The 21676-nt window shown below is 44.5% G+C and overlaps 1 protein-coding gene across 2 annotated transcripts in view; it reads right to left on the bottom strand.

Moving 5' to 3' along the window:
- Positions 1-8623: 8623 nt before the first annotated feature.
- The window catches only part of GGT7 (gamma-glutamyltransferase 7), a 49004-nt gene continuing 35951 nt past the window's right edge, over positions 8624-21676 (bottom strand). For both annotated transcript variants that reach the window (XM_048820290.2, XM_048820291.2), the window contains exons 11-15: positions 19057-19209; positions 18328-18445; positions 17326-17463; positions 15213-15312; positions 8624-11911 (exon numbers count right to left, since the gene is read on the bottom strand). In XM_048820290.2, coding sequence (XP_048676247.2) covers positions 11748-11911; positions 15213-15312; positions 17326-17463; positions 18328-18445; positions 19057-19209 — 673 coding nt within the window. In that variant the 3' untranslated portion in view covers positions 8624-11747. The remainder of the gene's footprint in view (positions 11912-15212; positions 15313-17325; positions 17464-18327; positions 18446-19056; positions 19210-21676) is intronic.

The raw sequence follows: 21676 nt of genomic DNA, 5'->3' as shown, positions 1-21676 counted from the left end.
TAAGGCAATTTACACATCAAACGTTTGCAATCCTGAGAAGCCAGAAATACTTAAATTTAGACTGGACCTCTTTAGGGTCTGTCATAAATATAAAGGGAAAGGTAAACCCCTTTAAAATCCCTCCTGGCCAGAGGAAAAATCCTCTCACCTGTAAAGGGTTAAGAAGCTAAAGGTAACCTTGCTGGCACCTGACCAAAATGACCAATGAGGAGACAAGATACTTTCAAAAGCTGGGAGGAGGGAGAGAAACAAAGGGTCTGTGTCTGTCAGTATGCTGCTTTTGCCTGGGATAGAACAGGAATGGAGTCTTAGAACTTTTAGTAAGTAATCTAGCTAGGTATGTGTTAGATTATGATTTCTTTAAATGGCTGGGAAAAGAACTGTGCTTTTGTAACTTAAGGTTTTGCCTGGAGGAGTTCTCTATGTTTTGAATCTAATTACCCTGTAAGGTATCTACCATCCTGATTTTACAGAGGTGATTCCTTTACTTCTATTTCTATTAAAAGTCTTCTTGTAAGAAAACTGAATGCTTTTTCATTGTTCTCAGATCCAAGGGTTTGGGTCTGTGGTCACCTATGCAAATTGGTGAGGATTTTTACCAAACCTTTCCCAGGAAGTGGGGTGCAAGGGTTGGGAGGATTTGGGGGGGGGAAAGACGTGTCCAAACTACGTTTCCCAGTAAACCCAGTTAGAGTTTGGTGGTGGCAGTGGATATTCCAAGGACAAAGGATAAAATTAATTTGTACCTTGGGGAAGTTTTAACCTAAGCTGGTAAAAGTAAGTTTAGGAGGTTTTTCATGCAGGTCCCCACATCTGTACCCTAGAGTTCAGAGTGGGGGAGGAAAGTGACAGGGTCTGAAAATCCTCCTTTTACCACTCCTGTTTTCATACCTTCTTCTGTGCTGCCCCCAATGTGGGAAGCCCCTCTTCATGTTCTAATCTCCACCAAACCCACAAAACCAGTCCACACTGAAAGAAATTAAGTATTAGATTATAATCTTTTTTTTAAAAAAAAAACAACAATCAAAAAACCACTACCTTCTCTAGGTTTCCTTCTGCACCCTGTATTCTCGTGTCTAGGTTGCAAACTCCTTGAGGCAGATACTGTTGTAATTTGTGTGTCTAGGTTAGCACCCAACACATTATCAATGCATAAATAACAATAACTAGCCAGATGCATTATTTTTCAATGGAAGAGTTTAACTGATGGTATGATACCATATGTGATGATTTGTCATCACTCTACCCTTTGAGCTAATCATGTAAGTGCTCTAACTTCATGATCTGGCCCTGGGAGACTTGTCTATGTAGACAAGCTGGCTTCATAGAATCATAAATATCAGGGTTAGAAGGGACCTCAGGAGGTCATCTAGTCCAACCCCCTGCTCAAAGCAGGACCAATCCCCAATTAAATCATCCCAGCCAGGGCTTTGTCAAGCCTGACCTTAAAAACTTCTAAGGAAGGAGATTCTACCACCTCCCTAGGTAATGCATTCCAGTGTTTAACCACCCTCCTAGTGAAAAAGTTTTTCCTAATATCCAACCTAAACCTCCCCCACTGCAACTTGAGACCATTACTCCTTGTCCTGTCCTCTTCTACCACTGAGAATAGTCTAGAACCATCCTGTCTGGAACCACCTCTCAGGTAGTTGAAAGCAGCTATCAAATCCCCTCTCATTCTTCTCTTCTGCAGACTAAACAATCCCAGTTCCCTCAGCCTCTCCTCATAAGTCATGTGTTCCAGACCCCTAATCATTTTTGTTGCCCTTCGCTGGACTCTCTCCAATTCATCCACATCCTTCTTGTAGTGCGGGGCCCAAAACTGGACACAGTACTCTAGATGAGGCCTCACCAATGTCGAATAGAGGGGGACGATCACGTCCCTCGATCTGCTCGCTATGCCCCTATTTATACATCCCAAAATGCCATTGGCCTTCTTGGCAACAAGGGCACACTGCTGACTCATATCCAGCTTCTCGTCCACTATCACCCCTAGGTCCTTTTCCGCAGAACTGCTGCCTAGCCATTCGGTCCCTAGTCTGGGTGCATTGGGTTCTTCCGTCCTAAGTGCAGGACCCTGCACTTATCCTTATTGAACCTCATCAGATTTCTTTTGGCCCAATCCTCCAATTTGTCTAGGTCCCTCTGTATCCTATCCCTGCCCTCCAGCGTATCAACCACTCCTCCCAGTTTAGTATCATCCGCAAATTTGCTGAGAGTGCAATCCACACCATCCTCCAGATCATTTATGAAGATATTGAACAAAACCGGCCCCAGGACCGACCCCTGGGGCACTCCACTTGACACCGGCTGCCAACTAGACATGGAGCCATTGATCACTACCCGTTGAGCCCGACAATCTAGCCAACTTTCTACCCACCTTATAGTGCATTCTTCCAGCCCATACTTCCTTAACTTGCTGACAAGAATACTGTGGGAGACCGTGTCAAAAGCTTTGCTAAAGTCAAGAAACAATACTGGTTCTGTGGATGAAGGGAAAGCAGTGGATGTAATCTCATTATAGAAGGTGACTAGATTAGTCAGGCATGACCTTCCCTTGGTGAATCCATGCTGACTGTTCCTGATCACTTTCGTCTCATGTAAATGCTTCAGGATTGATTCTTTGAGGACCTGCTCCATGATTTTTCCGGGGACTGAGGTGAGGCTGACTGGCCTGTAGTTCCCCGGATCCTCCTTCTTCCCTTTTTTAAAGATTGGCACTACATTAGCCTTTTTCCAGTCATCTGGGACTTCCCCCGTTCGCCACGAGTTTTCAAAGATAATGGCCAATGGCTCTGCAATCACAGCCACCAATTCCTTTAGCACTCTCGGATGCAACTCGTCCGGCCCCATGGATTTGTGCATGTCCAGCTTTTCTAAATAGTCCCTAACCACCTCTTTCTCCACAGAGGGCTTGCCATCTACTCCCCATGTTGTGATGCCCAGCACAGCAGTCTGCGAGCTGTCCTTGTTAGTGAAGACAGAGGCAAAAAAAGAATTGAGCACATTAGCTTTTTCCACATCCTCTGTCACTAGGTTGCCTCCCTCATTCAGTAAGGGGCCCACACTTTCCTTGGCTTTCTTCTTGTTGCCAACATACTTGAGGAAACCCATCTTGTTACTCTTGACATCTCTTGCTAGCTGCAGCTCCAGGTGCGATTTGGCCCTCCTGATTTCATTCCTACATGCCTGAGCAATATTTTTATACTCTTCCTTGGTCATATGTCCAACCTTCCACTTCTTGTGAGCTTCTTTTTTATGTTTAAGATCCGCTAGGATTTCACCGTTAAGCCAAGCTGGTCGCCTGCCATATTTACTATTCTTTCGACTCATCGGGATGGCTTGTCCCTGTAATCTCAACAGGGATTCCTTGAAATACAGCCAGCTCTCCTGGACTCCTTTCCCCTTCATGTTAGTCCCCCAGGGGATCCTACCCATCTGTTCCCTGAGGGAGTCGAAGTCTGCTTTCCTGAAGTCCAGGGTCCGTATCCTGCTGCTTACCTTTCTTCCCTGTGTCAGGATCCTGAATTCAACCAACTCATGGTCACTGCCTCCCAGATTCCCGTCCACTTTTGCTTCCCCTACTAATTCTTCCCTATTTGTGAGCAGCAGGTCAAGAAAAGCTCCCCCCCCCCCCCCAGTTGGCACGTGGAATCAGAGTCCAACTGTGAGGTTTTCAGTGCCCTTAGCATCTTAAAGAATTGGAACCTTTGTAGAGAGTAGGTGATGACGCTTTTCCGTATATTGTCTAATTGGGGCTCTGTAAAATACCTTTTCCTGTGGGCTGTATATCCCTGTAAAGAATGCCGGAGCTGCCACGAACACTATACGATTAAAATTAAGCAGCCTTTTTTTTGACAAAGAACCAGTTCTCTGTCAGAGAATCCAGAGATCAGCTTCTCCATGCAGGTGAAGGGAAACATTCCCTAAGGCTGGAGTGGGGGGAGGTGGTATCAGGGTGAAGTGGGTTGGTCTGAATGGGAGACTCCCAATGCAGGACTATGTAGAAAGCATCTGTAGCTGGCAGTCCAACTGTGGTGTCTTGTTGACAGTCTGAGTTTCACCTTAATTTGTCAGACCAATATTTGCAGCCAGCAAATCAAATGTGATTCATCAGTTGCAGACACACTTGAGTGGGAGTCAGGGCCATTGCAGGAGGCTCAGAGTCAGAGGGATTTTAAGTGGGGGAATAATAAGGAGTAATAGATGGAGGAGAGGGGAAATTATTTGGGGGGAGGGAGAAAGGAGACTTTCTGTCAGTGAACTAAAGGAGGGTTGCAGGCTGAGGCAGCTGTGAAAGGAGCAGTACTGGTTGTTTCTCTCCCAACAGTACATCTTTATGCTCAGACAGGCCAGCTCTACAGTGACTTGTGCATTGTGGGACAGATTCCCAGAGTGCATTGCAACTGAACTGATTTAGGAAAGCACTAGTGTGTTCATGGGGCTGCAATGCATGGCTTCTCAAAAGGTTCAGCATGGCTAGTGTGGACAAACAGAATCATTTGTCCTTTAACCAGTTGTATCTGAGCAGGTAAAATACAAACCGCTCAGTTCTCTACTATAGGTCTATCCAATGGTGTCACTTCAGTGCTGCTCCTCCGCTTTCCCCCAGTAGCTGAATTTCACTCCTGAGGCTGTTCTAATTTGAGCCAAAGGGACCCAAAATATGAAGTACAAAGGTGGCCGAAGGCTCCTCCATTCTGTTCCTGTGCTGAGCACTGCTCGAGCCTATGGCTTTAGTAGGGTTACTCCTGATTTACCCAGGTGGGAGTGAGATCAGAATCAGGCCCAGTGTTTTTAAGAACAGCCACAGGGATGTGTAGCCTAGGAGGGAAATTTGAGCATAGTCCTAAGAGAGGCTCTTTCTCACCTGTTTGTAAGAAAAGAGTAAATATTTCTTTTTTTTTTTTTAAATGTTAAGAGCAGTATCCCCTTTAACACGTCGACATATACCATTTGTTTTTCCATTTGAAACAAATGTACCACAACACTGGAAAGACATTCGTGATATGAGAAATAGAAGTGCACATTTATTAACCTTGCAAACTAAATCTTATTTAGTTTAGTTGAAAAAGTAGAGCCTCAAAATGTGGACCCAAATTGGGGATGTCTGGATCTGGGGCTCCTGTGCTGGCTTCTTCTATAAAATACACTGAGATCTAGGTTCTTTGGGGCAGGGATTGTTTCTCACTAGATCGGGGTTGGCAACCTTTCAGAAGGGGTGTGCCGAGTCTTCATTTATTCACTCTAATTTAAGATTTCGCGTGCCAGTAATAATAATCCATGCGATCCATGCTGAGCTGCACCCCCTCTTGGCCCTGACTGCACCCCTCACTGCCCCAGGCTGGGGCCAGAAGGCCACAGCTGGGGGCAGCTGCAGAGCCCAGGGCCAGTGGCCTGGACCCCAGGTCAGCAGCAGAGCCCCCCAGACCAGTGGCCAGGACCCAGGACCGGCAGTGGGCTGAGAGAGACCAGTGGCCAGAACCCCAGCTGGCAGGGGGCCGGCAGCTGGTACCCCAGGCCAGCAGTGGAGCCCCTGGGACCGGTGGCTGTGACCCGGGGCCAGCAGCGAGCTGAGCGGGGCTGGTGGATGGAACCCCGGCTGGCAGGGGCCTGGCGGTCGGTATCCCAGGCCGGCAGCGGAGCCCCCGGGACCAGTGGCCAGGCCCTGGGCAGTGTGCCACTGAAAATCGACATGTGTGCCATAGGTGGCCGACCCCTGCACTAAATGTACACAGAGTCCCTAGTGCAATGGGGCCCCGATCTCAATTTTGGGCCTCTAGGTGCTACAGTGATATAAATAATACAATGCAATCTATCAATAGAACACTGTAAAGGATGAAACAAGTACATTGTGAGTGCATAATACAAAAAGAAAACTGCATTTATTTAAGCCTTTTTTCATTGTATGTGAAAAAATACACAGATACATGTGATTTCAATACAATCAAAGTCACGGCTATGATTACAATGCATTTTCATAGGTCAGTATTTTCAAAAAAAAAAAAAAAAAAAGATCCTGTACAGTAAATGTGACATCGTTACACTTGTATTCATGACCATGTATGGATTTTCCAAAATGAAATACTATGTTACAATTTTGTTCTAAGAACTTAATCTCTCCATGCCCCCAGTGGAACCGCAAAGAGCAATTCCTAGTCTAGAATATGTATGTGGCCTCTTGGACAAATGTGGGGAGAGGGAGTGGGAGGCAGATATGTTTTGATGAGATTTTAATTGCTTTCTTACCAATCTGCACATATTTCTGTCTAGGTAGGAAAAAGGAAGCTGAGCATGTAGCTATCGAAGTGATGGGCACAGTATTGGTTAGCTATACTAGAAGGACCAGCTCTGTGAAGTGTTCTTGCAGCTGCTGATCTGAGACCCCTCTTGTGGAGGATTTGCACAAAGCTGAGGGACTGTCCTCAGTTGGATGAACTTCCTCATTATCTTGAAGGGCTTCAGCCTGCAAGAAGCTACTGCCCTTGGGGGACTTTCTCCCTACTAAGTATCCTTGTGGAAATCATTCCCTTCTGCACAAGGGCTGAACAGTGGAGGGCTCTTTGTTGGCAAATAGCCTCATTATTGGAGGTGCCACCATTGAACCTCCTCATCTGCTCTATACACAGAGGCTTTTTTTTTTTTTTTTTTAAGGCTCATTACAATCTGTTACTCCTTCTGAAAGCTGCCCTGGCCCTCCCAATGTGCTCTTTTATCTGGCCTATAACAATGAGAAGCCCTTTGCTGATGTATAGAACTTTCTCAAAACCATTGCAAAGTAAACATTCACCCACTATAACAGCACTTTCCACTAAGTCAGATTTTTAATAGGTAAATAAACCCAACCTTCTTATTGCTGATTTGTGCTATAATTTTGTCCTCTATGAAAAGGTTATGAGTTTTATCTAGTTATGCTTAAGAGGCCTGATTCGTCTTTCCCTCAAACTAATGTAAACCCAGAGTAAATCTACTGAAGTCCCTGGAGTTGCACTGGTGTGAAACTGATGTAAGTGAGGGGAAAATCGGGCCCCAAATCCTTCTTCAGTTTCTGGGGTAGGCCTTGGAGTCTACAACATTTTTGAGCAGAACTGTTCTAGAGAAAAAAGAAAAGGAGTACTTGTGGCACCTTAGAGACTAACCAATTTATTTGAGTATAAGCTTTCGTGAGCTACAGCTCACTTCAATCGGATGCATAAAAGTGGAAAATGCAGTGAGGATATTTTTATACACACAGACCATGAAAAAATGGGTGTTTTAATAAGCTATTACCAGCAGGAGAGTGGGGCGGGGGGGGGGGGGGGAGAAAACCTTTTGTCGTGATAAAACACCCATTTTTTCATGGTCTGTGTGTATAAAAATATCCTCACTGCATTTTCCACTTTTATGCATCCGATTGAAGTGAGCTGTAGCTCACGAAAGCTTATACTCAAATAAATTGGTTAGTCTCTAAGGTGCCACAAGTACTCCTTTTCTTTTTGAGAATACAGACTAACACAGCTGTTACCTGAAACCTGTTCTAGAGAAAACCACCAGCAATTCAGAGAGAATCCCCACTGCAAATCCGATAGCTAACGGCTGTGCCACTTAATACAGGAAAAGGGCTTCGTAATTTTCCAGTCTTAGTCAAGGAACCAAGAGCTCACTAAGAAAGGTATTAGCACAGCTATTTTGAAAACCAATTGACGGTGCTCTGACTTCCCTTATACCATTTTACATCAACATAAACTCTACTGATTTCAGTGAAGTTGCTCCCGATTTACACAGGTGTGAAATCAGAATTAGACCCATTCACTGTTTGTAGACTTGAGTGGCGGAATGAGGAAGGCAAAATTCATAGAGGTATAGATTCCAAGGCCAGAAGGGACCATTGTGATAATCTAGTTTGACCTCCTGTGTAACACAGGCCAGAGAACTTCCCCAAAATAATTCATAGAGCAGATCGTTTAGAAAAACATGCAATCTTGATTTTAAAATTGTCAGTGATTGACAAATGGCTGTACTCAGTGCTTAAGCTGTGCCTGAGCTGAGCTCTGGCATCTCTAGACTTGGCAGTTCATAGTCCCAGCACCTCTGGGCTTGCTGAACCTGTTATGAATATAAAAAAAATTTACCGGAGCCCCAGCACCTCTTTCATTACAAATTAAGCACTGGCTGTACTGGTAGAACAGATTCTCCAGAACAGAAGAGGGAATGTAAGGTAAAACAAAATAATTGTTACACATACACAGGTTGCTTAATGTCATTCTTACCCATTGTATATATCCTTACCTTTAGAGCTTTATACATAGCAGTCTGTGTTTCACACAATTGGGAGTGCAAATGCACTACTGTATTTAAAACCACTGAAATGTTGCTCTGAAGCTGCATTCGTTAACTACATTGAGCTTCTGTGGGAAATTATTAATTAATTGACTCCATGCTCACGGCCAGATTCTGATCTCCGTTATTCCTGATGTACAATAGAGTATTACTCTAATTTTACAACATTGTAAAGGGGTGGTAAAGAGTTTGACCCTCATTGCTTTTTCTGTCACTTCCAAGATCATGATACAAATGGTAAAGGCATTTTTTACCAAAATGTAACGTCAATTGTCATCATAACACTTCGGGCCATGTCTTACTATTGTTCTCTGCGGAGAGCTCCCCAGTGATATCAAGGCTGAATTCTGCATAAAGACAACAGGTCAAATTCTGCTCTCATGTTGTAGCAAATTGAGAGTAACTCCACTGAAGTCAATGGAATTACTGCATATTAACATATATATTCCTAAAAGCAGAATTTGTCTCTAAGGTTAGAATATGGCCCTTTAATTTCACAATGTTTGTCTCATTTCTACATGAGGAAATAGTACGCATTTTCTAGTACAATTAATTAAACTGAAATTAACTAGAATGAAATTCAGTGGATCTTGCCATACTAGATTGACTACCAAGATTAGAGATGCTGGTCCTAGCAGAAATTTTCTGACCAAGCTTCAATGACCAGTGACTCTTTGTCAAATATATGCTATCCTGACACCACTTTTTAACCAGAGTGAATAGAAAACTATTCATAAGACCTTTGTTTCTGTTAGATGTGGCCTTTGGGTATAATACCATCTCCCTGTTTCTTTTCATTTTCTCACCTTTGCAGTATAGGCCCTGATCCAGCAGAGCACTTAGGAAAATGCTTTAATTTTACTGCATTTGAATAATCCTACTGAAACTCCACATTGGGACACTTAAGTGCTCTGTTGGATCAGAACCAGTGTCTTTACTTGTAAAAGGACCTTCAGGGCTCAGCGTCAGAACTATACTGGTGAAAAGAAGAATTCAATTGGCACATAGGACTTTTATCTTTCCAACTGAGCTGTTAAGTAATGTGCACTCTTTTGGAGCACTATAAAGAACAATTCCTGGAACATTTGTTTTGCAATCATGTTCAGTAAACCTCCATATATGGGGGATAGATCATTGCTGTCACTGTCCTAGAAAAATCCCAGATTTCAGCCCATGAGGATCAAGGCACAAAAATGCCTCCCTCCCTTCCCTAGTAAGCCTTACGAAGTCTGCTCCAAACCATGCGTAGTGTTATGAAAGCGGCATGCTGCTTTCACTACAGCACTTCTCCTTTCTCCTGCAGAACTTCTTGGCTGATGACTGACCCACACTGAGTCATAGGAATTAGACTAGATAAGGGGGTTAGACTAGATGACCCTTGCAGTCCCTTCTAACCCTATGATTCTATGATTTGTGATGGAAAATATTTTTGCTTATTCATGTCTGCTTAATAGCCACCTTGTTCTACCTTAGAGGTGTCTGCATTTCAGTAGTGCATGAAAGGGATCTCTCTGGTATGTCTTTCCTACCACAACAGGGTGTTGTGTGACTTTATTAGTTCATGTTTGTAAAATTTTGAGATATTCGGCTAACAGAAACTACATAAGTGCAAAGAATTATTAGTTTGATAATCTGTTAGTTCATTGATCCCCTGAAGAAGATACTGCATACTCCCGTCATTAAACCGCATTTGAGCCATAAAAAGGTATAATACAGGGATGGCCAAACTTACTGATCCTCTGAGCCACATACGACAATCTTCAGAAGTTTGAGAGACAGGGTGCGCCTGCCAGGACCCAGGGCTTCATCCCTGCGAGAGGCGCCTGCCAGGGCTCAGGGCTTCAGCCCTGCTCCTGCTGAATCCCTGAGCCCTGGCAGGTGTGCTCTGCAGGGCTGAAGCCCCCTCCCCACTGGGCAGAAACCCATACCTCACCACCCCGCTGCAAGGCAGAGGTCCCAAGCTCCCCTCCCCCAGTCTGGTAGGTGGAGAATGGGCAGGCTCCTCAAACCGCAGTATAACAGTCAAAGAGCCGCATGTGGCTCGCGAGCCACAGTGTGGCCACCCCTGATATAATATGAACAAAACAGTATTCACAAGATTCCAGCTCATTGGTCTGTCTGAGGTGACAAGATCTGGAATCCTTTTCATAAAAGCATCATATGAAATACCAAGACAACCATAAGCAGACATACATATATAGTATGTACAGTGGCCATAGATATATTAACATCATGAAGGAAACCAGTACACGATAGGCTGTGAAAACAATGACAAAAATCATTTTAAAAAAGCTTAAAGTGCTGGGTGACTGTCTAGAACTGACTGGTGGAAAGAAAAGGAGGTGCTCAAAAGGTGACCAGAATCAATCTGTGCAATGATCATGATCACGCTGTTTATTTCCTCATTTTTATTGACAGGTCAAATGCTGAATGCTTCCTTCAACCTGTCTTGGATGTTGGGGACTCTAAAAAATATTACGTAAGTAGTTTTTGCTTTGTTTCCTGTCTTATCTCTATAACTTACGTTATAACTTAAGCACTGGTTTGAAGTGTTGGCATGAATTTGGGGCTCAATCAAGCAAGGGACTCACGTTTTCAGAGCAGGGTTAGCTGAGACAGTGTTAAAAAAGCCCTGACTCTACATGAACTCTTTTTACATTACAACTTGCACTGTGACCACCCCCAGTGGACCTCTTTTGGGGGCACTAGTGGTAAATTCTGGGTGCCACTTTTGCCAGTGTAGATGTAGTCTGACTCCAAGTCCAGATCCCCAGTGAGTCTATGCAGTAAATTAATTCAAAACATTGAGGGTGAAGGAGACATAAGGGTATTAAAGATGTGTAGTGATGCATGAATGGGAATTGATATAGGAATATCCATGCTAGTAAAAATCAGCTGACCCACAGGGAATATTAAAGAAATCCCTGAAGTTCCATGTATGACTGCCTAGAGCCAGTACATCAATCTATATTATATATTGATTTATGTGAGATAAGGGTGTCAAGCCAGGGAAAGGAGGGAGTTGAAAATTACAGCCTCAGCAGTAATTGTTTGGCACAAAATATTTTGTTCTCTTTGTCATCTTCTTTGCTAATGTTTCTGTTGGTTAAATTAAAATGTTTAATTTGAAAATGACTGAAATCACTAATGGGTCATTGTCAAAGTAAAAGTGTATTCCCTGCATTCCTTTAATAACAACTGAGATTATTACAACTCAAATTATTTTTTTACAAAATCAAAGGGCTGTGTTGTGGCTTTCCCAGCCACTGTTGCATTGTTTGAGGTGGGGAATGCAGAAGGTCTATTCAACAATGCAGAAACCCACAGCAAACACTGCTCGTTCCTCCCTGGGCCATTTCAGAACATGCACATAATTTTTGTTGTTGTTGTTTAAAGCTTTAGCCAATGAACGCACCAAATGGAGGTTGCTATAATATTGTTGCTCCTGCAGCATCCATGCTTCTTGGGTCTTTCACACCAATGATGAAGTTGTTGGTTCTCCTGGCTCCATGAACCAGGGAAAGCACATCGACTTTATCTACTTGATGACCCCTGGCTTCAAGAAATTTAATATCTTCTTCAGGAAATTCACCTGTTAAGATTTTAGACAAAGTTATTCTAATTGAAGCCATTATTGCATGAGTTCCAAGTTCTTACCTTAAATGTCTAATCCATTGTGCCAATGAACCTGCCCATCAGTGTCCTACTCTTAGGGATCTGGAAGGCAGAGAGGCATCACAAGAGTACAAATTCAATGGCCTAGTAAGAAGCAGTGTCTCAAGAGAGCACACCCAATCCTCAGCAGCAAAGACAGTGTCTAATGGGGCATTGTCAAGGTAGGCAGTGTTGAGTGAGGGTGGGGGTGGGAATGGGAGATATGTGAGGATCACTGAGGGATGTGGAGGATGCTCCTTCTCAACAAAAGGGGAAAATAAACTGCTGCCATTGCAAAAATTGACAATAAGATAAATGTGGGGCAAGAAAATGAAAATCCAGCAGACAGAACTTCACTGTAGGCTTCACTGTAGGCCTTTGGGATTAATTCGGGATAAAATATTAGGGCTATCAGAATTAAACAGGAGTATGGGGAAAGCTATAGTCCACCTTAAAAGTAGGTTTAGAAGCAGCACCATTCAGATTCTTCACATAACCAATAGAAACTAGCACCCCTCTTCCTAAGCTCAAGAGGAGAAGTCTTTCATGCCCCTTATAAACTGTGTGGCAAAAAGTACTAATGGGTGAACTTCAGAAGGTTCAGAGATTTGGGTCAAAAGTTGAGATGCTTCTCTGAATCTCTCGAGCCTGTAAAGCCAAAGTGGAAATCTCTTTGCCTGGAACAAGAAAGTGCTCCCTACTTGGCATGCTTCAGGTTTTGAGTGCCCCGCTTAAGATAACTGGGGCCTGATTTTCCAAGCAGCCAAGTACCTGCAACTTCAGTTGAAGGCAATTGGAGCTCCAGGTGCTCAGCTATTTCTGAAAATCAAGGCCCCATTCAGGAGTCTCAAATTGGGCCCCCCAAATCACTTCTTGTTTTTGATAATTTAAGACATATTTTTTTACACCAAGATTATTTAAGAGCTGAGACACACCTGAATTTCACCTATAATTTATTATTTGTATTCCAGTAGTGCTGAAGGGCCCCAGCCAGAGTTGGAGGCCGCAATGTACACACACAGAACAGAAGACAGTGCCTGCCCCAAGAACTCTCAGTTACAAAGGCAAGACAGACACACAACAAAAAATGCAAGCTGCCAAGAAGTACAAGCCTTATAAACTACAGTGCAATTTCTTCCCTGGCTCCCTTCATATAACCCTGCCTTTCTCTACCTACCTCCCCTGCTTTGTTATTTGTTGTGCTTTCACAATTTTAATATAAATACTGCAGTGTGATTGCAAATTGGCTCAGGATACAACATCACAAACTAAGCAGATAAGTAAAAATCTTATGGTAACTATACCTATATAAAGTGTAGGTAAGAGTATGGTTTAGAGTATAATCTACCTGAAGCACTCAAAAATCATAACTCAGGCCGCAAAAAAACATGAAGTTTTTTTTAAATAGTAAATTTTGGATATTTTTTATTGTCTTCTGGTTTCTGAGCTTTTAAATTACATTCCAGTCCCATTTTCAGGCTTTTCTCTGCAACTATGAGGGCTAGAAACTTTGGGGAGGGGGGTGGTGTTGTTTTTTAATGAAAGCAGAGATCTTCACATAATTACAGGATTCTAGGACATGGAGCTTCAAGAAAAATACCGAATAATGTGAAACTCATAATAAACTTGGGAAAGTTGGCAACATTGCAAGGACCTCTAGACTGGTAGAGTTCTAGGCACATAACAACCAGAAAGATATTATCATGGGTTTCTTCTTCCTGCCAGCTAGGTTGTAGGTGAGCAGAGATATGGGCACGGGGAATGGAAAGTAAAAGAAAAAGTATTTGGGGGGGTAACGCTGCCTGTAGCTAGCTCTAGGAGAGGCAGGCACCACTGTGTATGAAGACTGGCTACATTAAAGGACTGCCAGTTTGAAGACATGTTCTTGGTCTTGCCTCATTCATTTGGATACACATAGTGCCACGACCTCAGTACACTGGAGGTGTCTTCAGAGAAGAGCAAAACAATTATTAAGAGACAGGTGAATGGTTTATGAGGAAAGACTGGAAGACACTGAACACATACAGGTTGGCCAAATGATGATGGAGGGGAAAATGAGTATTTGAAGGGTGTGACCACCAAGAAAGGAGAGGAATTGGTGAGAATAAAGGGCTGTAGCTAGAAAGAGTGGGATGACATTAAGCAAAGGAGAAATGTGCTAATGGTGAGATCTACCAGACTATGGAAAACTCTTCAACAGAGGGATGGGGGTAACCCCATCACTTTGGGACATTTGGACTGGATAAAGCACTGGAGATTAGCCAGAAAGGACCAATCCGAAATTGGTTGGGAAAATAATATGTTAGCCCAATATATCTTTGCCATCTCCAATGTCTATGATACTTCATTATTGTTTTGTTTCAATTCAGTGTGGTCACTATTATCTCATTGCTGAGCATAATGTACAAGTACTGCTTATCCTATACACAAGGTGCTCAAAAATGCCTGCTCGTAACAACTGTCTCTTTGGATATACACTTCACGGTTTGCATGTGATGAAGACTTAAAATGGCTAAGTATGGCGATGCATAGACACAGGAACAGAAAGCAAGACTTCTGCGTAAAACTGTCAGCTCTGTGGGATGTTTCTGCGTGGAGGCCTCCGGGCTGTACTGAAACTGGACATACGGATAACACGAGAGCACAGCTCTTCTATGGCACGTGCCATCTCTTTTCTGCACACCAGGATTCGTCCTAACCACTCCACACCAAGCTGGGAACACACAGTCCCTTTTATAATTCAAAACATTAAATTAGAACTTGTCTATTTCTTTAGCTTTTACCTACAGAAACAAAATCCACCAACTGGTGACTTGTCCTGTGATCTCCAAATCCTTTGCTTTCTTTGATGCACATGAGACAATGTTCTAAAATGCTGGATCCCATGTCCAACAAGAATGACAAGAAGGATTTGGGAATCATGGAATAAGTAATGCCAGTCAATTTCACCCATATTGGTGAAAGTTGAAGGAGTAAAAGAAATTGACTAAATTGCTAGAAATTTAAATTTGACTTTGTGTCCCTTAAATTTGTCCCTCCTACCCACCAATCCTTATTCCTAAACACGCTGTAATTTGAAATGGACTTCCTCTCCCCACCAGCCGCATTGTACATTTAAACAGATGCAGTCTCCTTGAGGCAGACTGCAGAGCAAGCACAGATGTACAAGAAAATTCCCGTTCTTTTTTGCCATGATAGAAATGTTGTCTACCAAGATCGGTGCTGATCTCCATACTCACTGTCAACTTGCAGGATGTTGGATTGAAGCTGTGGGTGCAGCCGACCCAGTGACAGACTCTCACTCAGGTTCTTGTTAAGTGTTAAAACATTTACTAAAACCTACAGAAGAAAAAGACTCCAAATTTAACAACTTGATTCAAACACTAAGGAATAAGCATCCAAAGCAGCTTCCTAATTTGCAACCCCAACATTTTCAAATGTACCAATGTACACAGGCAAACAGACTTTTTTTGCACAATTACCCACTTTGCATGAACAAAATGCATGTTTTTATATATGTAAATAGGTGCACCTGAAGATACTGCAGGCAAATTTTTGGAGGCCCTTTTTAAAAAAAATTAGTCCCTAAGGGATATATTTCTAGAATTGCATGAGGTTTTGCAAATAGTTCCCATTAAATAAGCAGGAGTCATGAGGCTGAAACTCCAGGAAAATCTCTGAAAAGGTCTTTTTATGACCAAAAAGTGAACCCTTCTGATAGAACATTAGGAGGCAAGTGGGTGGCTTTAATCTTCCTCTGACTAATGCCTTCGATGAGGTAAAGTCACTCAGAGTAAAGTTGAGTTCTGCCTTTTGCCTTTTAATAATCCAGTGCTGTTATATATACAGTCATGCCATCGGCAAGTGCTCCGTCTCATTACAAGTGATAAATTAGGAAGGGCTATTTGCAGAACTCACAGTAGAAAGGATTTCTTGAAGGAATGTGCTAAACTGAACTTCTGTTGGGGATAAGAACCAAAATTCCATTCCCATCCTCCTGCAGTTCTCACAACACAACAGCTCTATTTTCTACAATTCTTTACGAATATGATCTTTAAATAGGTCATAGAAGGTCATAAAACCTTTATGGAGGTTGCTAAGATTCTGTCTTCCCATATTTCTGAGAGCCGTCATCAGAGAAGGCACACAACTTTGTTCCAGGGCTTGCCTACACAGCTAGTTAGCGCGCAGCAAGCCAGGTTGTGGATGTACACCACACTAGCCTGTCGTGAACTAGCCTTATGGACCTTGGTACCGTGCACGAAAAGCTCCATAGTGCTGTACATTCACACCCTAACTAGCCATGTAGACAAGCCCTTAGTGAAAAGAATGGACAAACCACAGCAAATGTAGCTTTAGTTTACCAATTAACCAGGACTGCATGGCTCAGAGGACTGATCTGACCACTTCTAGATCACCAGTTTGGATCCAGACTGACTAGTAGCAACAGAAAGTTGTTGCTCATTGACAACAGTTAACATTTTTCTTGGTAGCCTCAGCAGAAAGTACAAAGATTGAATGGGGGAAACAGAGCTCTCTTTTCTACCCTGGTGACTCTCCCTCTAGAACCGATGCGAGGTGCTTTGGGACAGCAGGTGGGGGAAGAGGAAGCTTAACCTACGCTCACACAGTGTGGCTTGACCATATATGAGCCAACAGCTTCCACTGGACTATTAGACATGCTCCTTTAGCTCAACTAGTAGAGCTCATGCTTTTAGACCCACAGGTCCTACATTCATGCCCTGAAGATAACTCAACCGGGAGTATCGTTTCAAGTGAAACTCATCTGCCACATCACACCACCGCCTGTGTTTTACCAGAGGACTTCAGTCTCCATGGGCTGTTACCTTGAAGCAGAGCTAAATGCACATTAGGACAATATTCTAACCTCTTCAAAACCAGGAATCGTGTATTTCATGTTTGTTCTGGTAACCAACATGTTGGAGTAGGAAACCCTCAGGGCAGAGCATGCAGCTGTGGGACACTGAACTGGAGCTGCTCTGGCCCCAGCCTGGCTGGCATGGCTGGGACTGCTCCGGCTGGGGCTTGGATCAGTTGGCAGGCTGGAGCCGGCCCAGGGCTCCTCTGGAGGTGGGGGTTGGGAGGGCGGCTCGGGGTTCTGTCTGGCTATGGCTGGGGGAAGGGAGAGGCGTGGGGGCTCAGGGCTCTGGCCGTGGGGGCTCATGCGGAAGGGGTAGGGTTGTGGGGCTAGCCTCCCCGAAGGGGTGGTCCACCCGCTGCCCATGGGGCAGAGAATGCAAATGCCAACATGAAGAAACACTGGAAGATAGCTTGGGCCGTCCCCATTGCAGGTGGTTCAGAATATGCTCAGATGCAGTACTCAAAACTGACCTGCGTAATGCTGCTCAAGGCTTTGTCGCCATTGTTAGCTCCCAGACAAAGATAAGTCCCACACATCCCTTCTGATGGTCGAACAATAGTGGGCAGTAAAAAGGAAAGGGGTCTTTTTCCAGGCTGAATGAGATTCCTCTGTTGGTGAATAAAATAAAATACCCCCCAAAACTAGTAAACAGATCAGAACAAAGATTTTCCATAGCCCAAATTGCTTGTTAACTTGTTTCTCTTTTCATTTCTGAGTCAGTAACCCTAATACTATTGGCTTGATTATGATGCCATTCTCACTGCTATAAGAACATAAGAATTGCCATACTGGGCCAGACCAAAGGTCCATCTAGCCTAGTACCCTGGCTTCTGAGAGCAGCCAATGCCAGGTGCCCCAGAGCGAATGAACAGAACAGGTAATCATCAAGTGATCTAGTTTACTAGTTTACATTTATCTAGTACCTTTCATTCCAAGGCACTCAAAGCCCTTTACAAACTATATACAGAAGTCATTTTACCCACTGCTAAAATACAGCCACCTCTGGGGTGGAAAGTGGCAACTGTTTAACAGTGCATAGCAAAACCACCCAACAGTTTAGCACAGGAAGTGACCAGCAGTGGTCAATGCTGTTCTCTGTCTGAGACCTTAGGATGTGGTTTCCATTGTTTATCACTTTTTCAAGCTGGAGAGCAATAATTTTCAAATATAATCCTTAATTCCAATCAATATAATGTGCGATCAGCCTGGGGGAAGTGTGCTTTCTACATGGCAGTCATGCTAGACTCTATATGGTTTCCTTGCAATACTATGATATTTCATGTAGCAAGATCACACATACAGGTAACCTCCTCCTGTAGTCTATATTCTATTTCTCTGCTGGATAGCATGGAAAGTGAAGAGAAAGCTAGAGAGCTCAGCCTGTATAAATAGCCTCTTTTTTTTTGTGTGGAAGTTATTTGAGAATAAAAATAGTCAAAATCAAAAGAGTTCAAATTCATGGAATTCATTACCAGGCCAGGAGAGGAGTAGTTCAATGTACTATTCAGCCAGGAAAAGTCCAACATCTGACTGTTTAGAAGGATTCCAGAAGGTGTTATTATTCCACTTCCAAATGGACGATTGAGGGAACTGAAAAGGAAGACAAAGAAACCCTCTGAAAAACCTTCCAATAATTCATATAACACTCCCAAGACTCGGTACTGTCAGAGCACTACCCCAGATTCCCCCTTCAAACTTGGTGGGGAATCTTCCATAGGTTTTTTTTAGTGATGGTGAAAGGTGCCAGCCTGATAACCCCAAACAATGAAGGTCTCTGTGTGTCTATAGAACAGGTACAGCATGGGTAGCAGCAGTGCAAGATTCTTCCACACAGCCCTGTCAACAGACCTGGAGCTGTCACCTCTAAGTGAGAAGCTATTTCAGGCTTCATGCTCCCGTCATCTTGGGACGCTCTGCTAAGGATGGCAGGTAGAGGTGGAAATCTGTGATATGAACACCTCTCCATTAGGAACTAGACTAAGACCACCAAGTTATTTCAGATAGGCCATTGAACAGCCATAGATGGCAATGACTTGCAATCACCAAGGATCTAGGCTGAACCAGTGAGCATTAGGTGATGGGGATAGGTCTGTCATGACCAATCTCTAGAGTCATTCCTCTCATCACTACACTGAATGAACTTTCTTTTCTCTGCTCTCCCATCTCTAAACCCACCCGGGCTGAAAAACTAAATCCTTTACCTTACAACTGCAACAATGTAGTCATCGGGTCCCATAACAAGGACCTGGCTAGCAGGGGGGCCACTCTCCATGGAGAAGTGTGGAATATTGATACCAGAAGGGAAGGACTGGGAGTCATTAATCAGCTGACGCAGGAAACCTGCCTTTGATTTACTGCAATGACAAGAGAGGATATGGGGGTGAAAAAGCAGTGAGCTTAGAAAGCAGAGCATCTTCTCTTTAGGGCCCATCTAATATATAAATCCATTGGGCAGTACTCATCACAGGCCCCTTGGATGTGTCTGGAAGGAATGGAGGTTATTCAATTTCACTGTGAAAAGCGGGCTCCTCTGGCGTATCAAATGGAAGGAAATGAGACGTCTCAGCCACCACATCGGGGAGGCAACTCTGTGGTCGTTGCTCCGGACCATTCGTTCGCCGTACGGTAGGCTGAAGCACCCGCCCTGTTTCCCAGAGTTCAGTGAGGTTCAGTGGACGCGTGGCGGGCGAGAATGATGGAGCTTCATTATGACTTTACCATGGGGTCCTGGTCCATGATTAGGGTTCCTGGGTGCTACCACAATATAAATAATAGTCATGTGAGGCTGTCAAAAGGAAGGAAGGTGACGACTCCCGCGGGTCTTTGTCGGGACACCCTAAGAATGGATACACAAAAGCAGCTGACACATAGTTGTGTTGTAAAAAAAAGGTGCTGTGCTACCCTACCAGGATTTTTGTAATCAAATGTATCCGGCAACCCCTGCCAGCCGGGAACACCCCACCTTCTTAGCAGGCGTTGATTCTGCTACAGGTTAATTTATTTTCTACTAATTCAGTGAGGCACACATTACTGTGCTCATGACCCCACCTGGCTATAAATGAGGTGGGAAGGCCTCTGAAGAAAGAGAATCTAGGGCAGAGGTGGGCAAACTTTTTGGCCTGAGGGCCACATTGGGGTGCGAAATTGTATGGAGGGCCGGGTAGGGAAGGCTGTGCATCCCCAAACGGCCTGGCCCCCCGTCTCCTATCCGCCCCCTCCCACTTCCCACACCCCTCAGAACACCCCACCCATCCAACCCCTCCCCACTCCTTGTCCCCTCACCGCCCCCTCCCAGGACCCCTGCCCCTAACCGCCCCCCAGGACTCCACCCCCTGTATAACCCCCCCCACTCCCCGTCCCCTGACTGCCCCCCCCAAACCTCTGCCCTATCCAACCGCCCTCTATTCCCCATCCCCTGACCGCCCCATCCTGGGACCCCCTGCCCCTAAGCGCCCCCCCAGGACCCCACCCTCTATTCAACCGCCCTCTGCTCCCTGACTGGCCCCCAGGACTCCCTGCCCCTTATCCAACCCCCCGGCCCCGGCCCCCTTACCATGCCGCTCAGAGCAGCATGTCTGGGAGCCATGCCAGAGTCAGACATGCTACCGCTCGGCCCTGCATGAGCGCGCAGCCCCGCCGCCCAGAGCACTGCCCACACGGCGGCGTGGCTGCGGGGGGGGGGACAGCAGGGGAGGGGCCGGGGGCTAGCCTCCCAGGCCAGAAGCTCAGGGGCCAGGCAGGACAGTCCCGCGGGCCGATGTGGCCCACGGGCCATAGTTTGCCCACCTCTGATCTAGGGTGTGTGCTGAGCAGCCTTGAGGGAGGAACGCTAGGAGCAGTCAGGTCTGGGAAGAAGGTTTGAGCTAATTTTATGTGGTATTATTGTTCATTTCTTTGTTAATAAAGCCAAACCCCAGGAAGGGCTTTGTATAGCATACAGGCTTTCTTTTACAGCAGAATGGGAAAGGCTTTGATTGATAGGGGCCAGTCGAAAGCATTGCATCCTGGTTACAGTTATCTTTGCAGTGGGATTGGGCCCTTAGGCCATATTTTAATGAGTTTGTAAGTAGGTTATAGCATAGTTTGTTCCTGATCAAATTATGTCCACACACAACATGGTTTAGGCACAGCTCCTAATGGTGTCACTGTGCTTTGACCTATTCATGGAAGAGCTGTAGCATGTCTCTCCAACAGGAATCAGACCTTAGCATGATTCGTCTGATGTGTAAATAAGACCTTACTTCACTGTGTTCTTGTTATACAGAAAGGCCTTGTCTACACAAGCAAAATTACCCATTGTTGACCATAGGGGTCAGCAATGGCTGCCGCTGAACCAGCACTGAACACGGTGCAGCTGCAAGTGTAGTCATAGATGAACTGCATCCAGCACCATTGCATTGATCATGGCTAAAACCTGCTTTGAGATAGGAGAGAGAATGTTTCAATCCCAGATTTAGCAGACAGCATTAGGGAGACAGGAAGTGCCATTCTGGGCGTTGAGGGAGGGAGGGAGGGAGGGATCACAGACAGTGTCCTTTGCGTACAACTTCTGATTGGCACTGAATGGGCTCAGATAGGAGCTAGGTGCCTCCGCCTGAGCCTCAGAGAAGGGATTTTAGAGAATTAAAAATGGATCATAAACATCAGGGTTTAGCCTGTTACAGAAAGAATCTAAATTAGGAAACCACATTGCAACGCCCAAATTTGTTTTTGCTCCAGTGAATACGGGCTGTGAAATAAGTGGATACATTGATCACCCCTGAATACAGCACAGCCTTTCATCAGTGGAACATAAAAAGACACACAGAACAAGGACCAGAT

Source organism: Caretta caretta, chromosome 13, assembly GCF_965140235.1.
Source record: "Caretta caretta isolate rCarCar2 chromosome 13, rCarCar1.hap1, whole genome shotgun sequence".
Taxonomy (NCBI): Eukaryota; Metazoa; Chordata; order Testudines; family Cheloniidae; genus Caretta; species Caretta caretta.
Note: the sequence above shows the minus strand (reverse complement) of the source record. Positions and strands in the feature narration are given on the sequence as shown.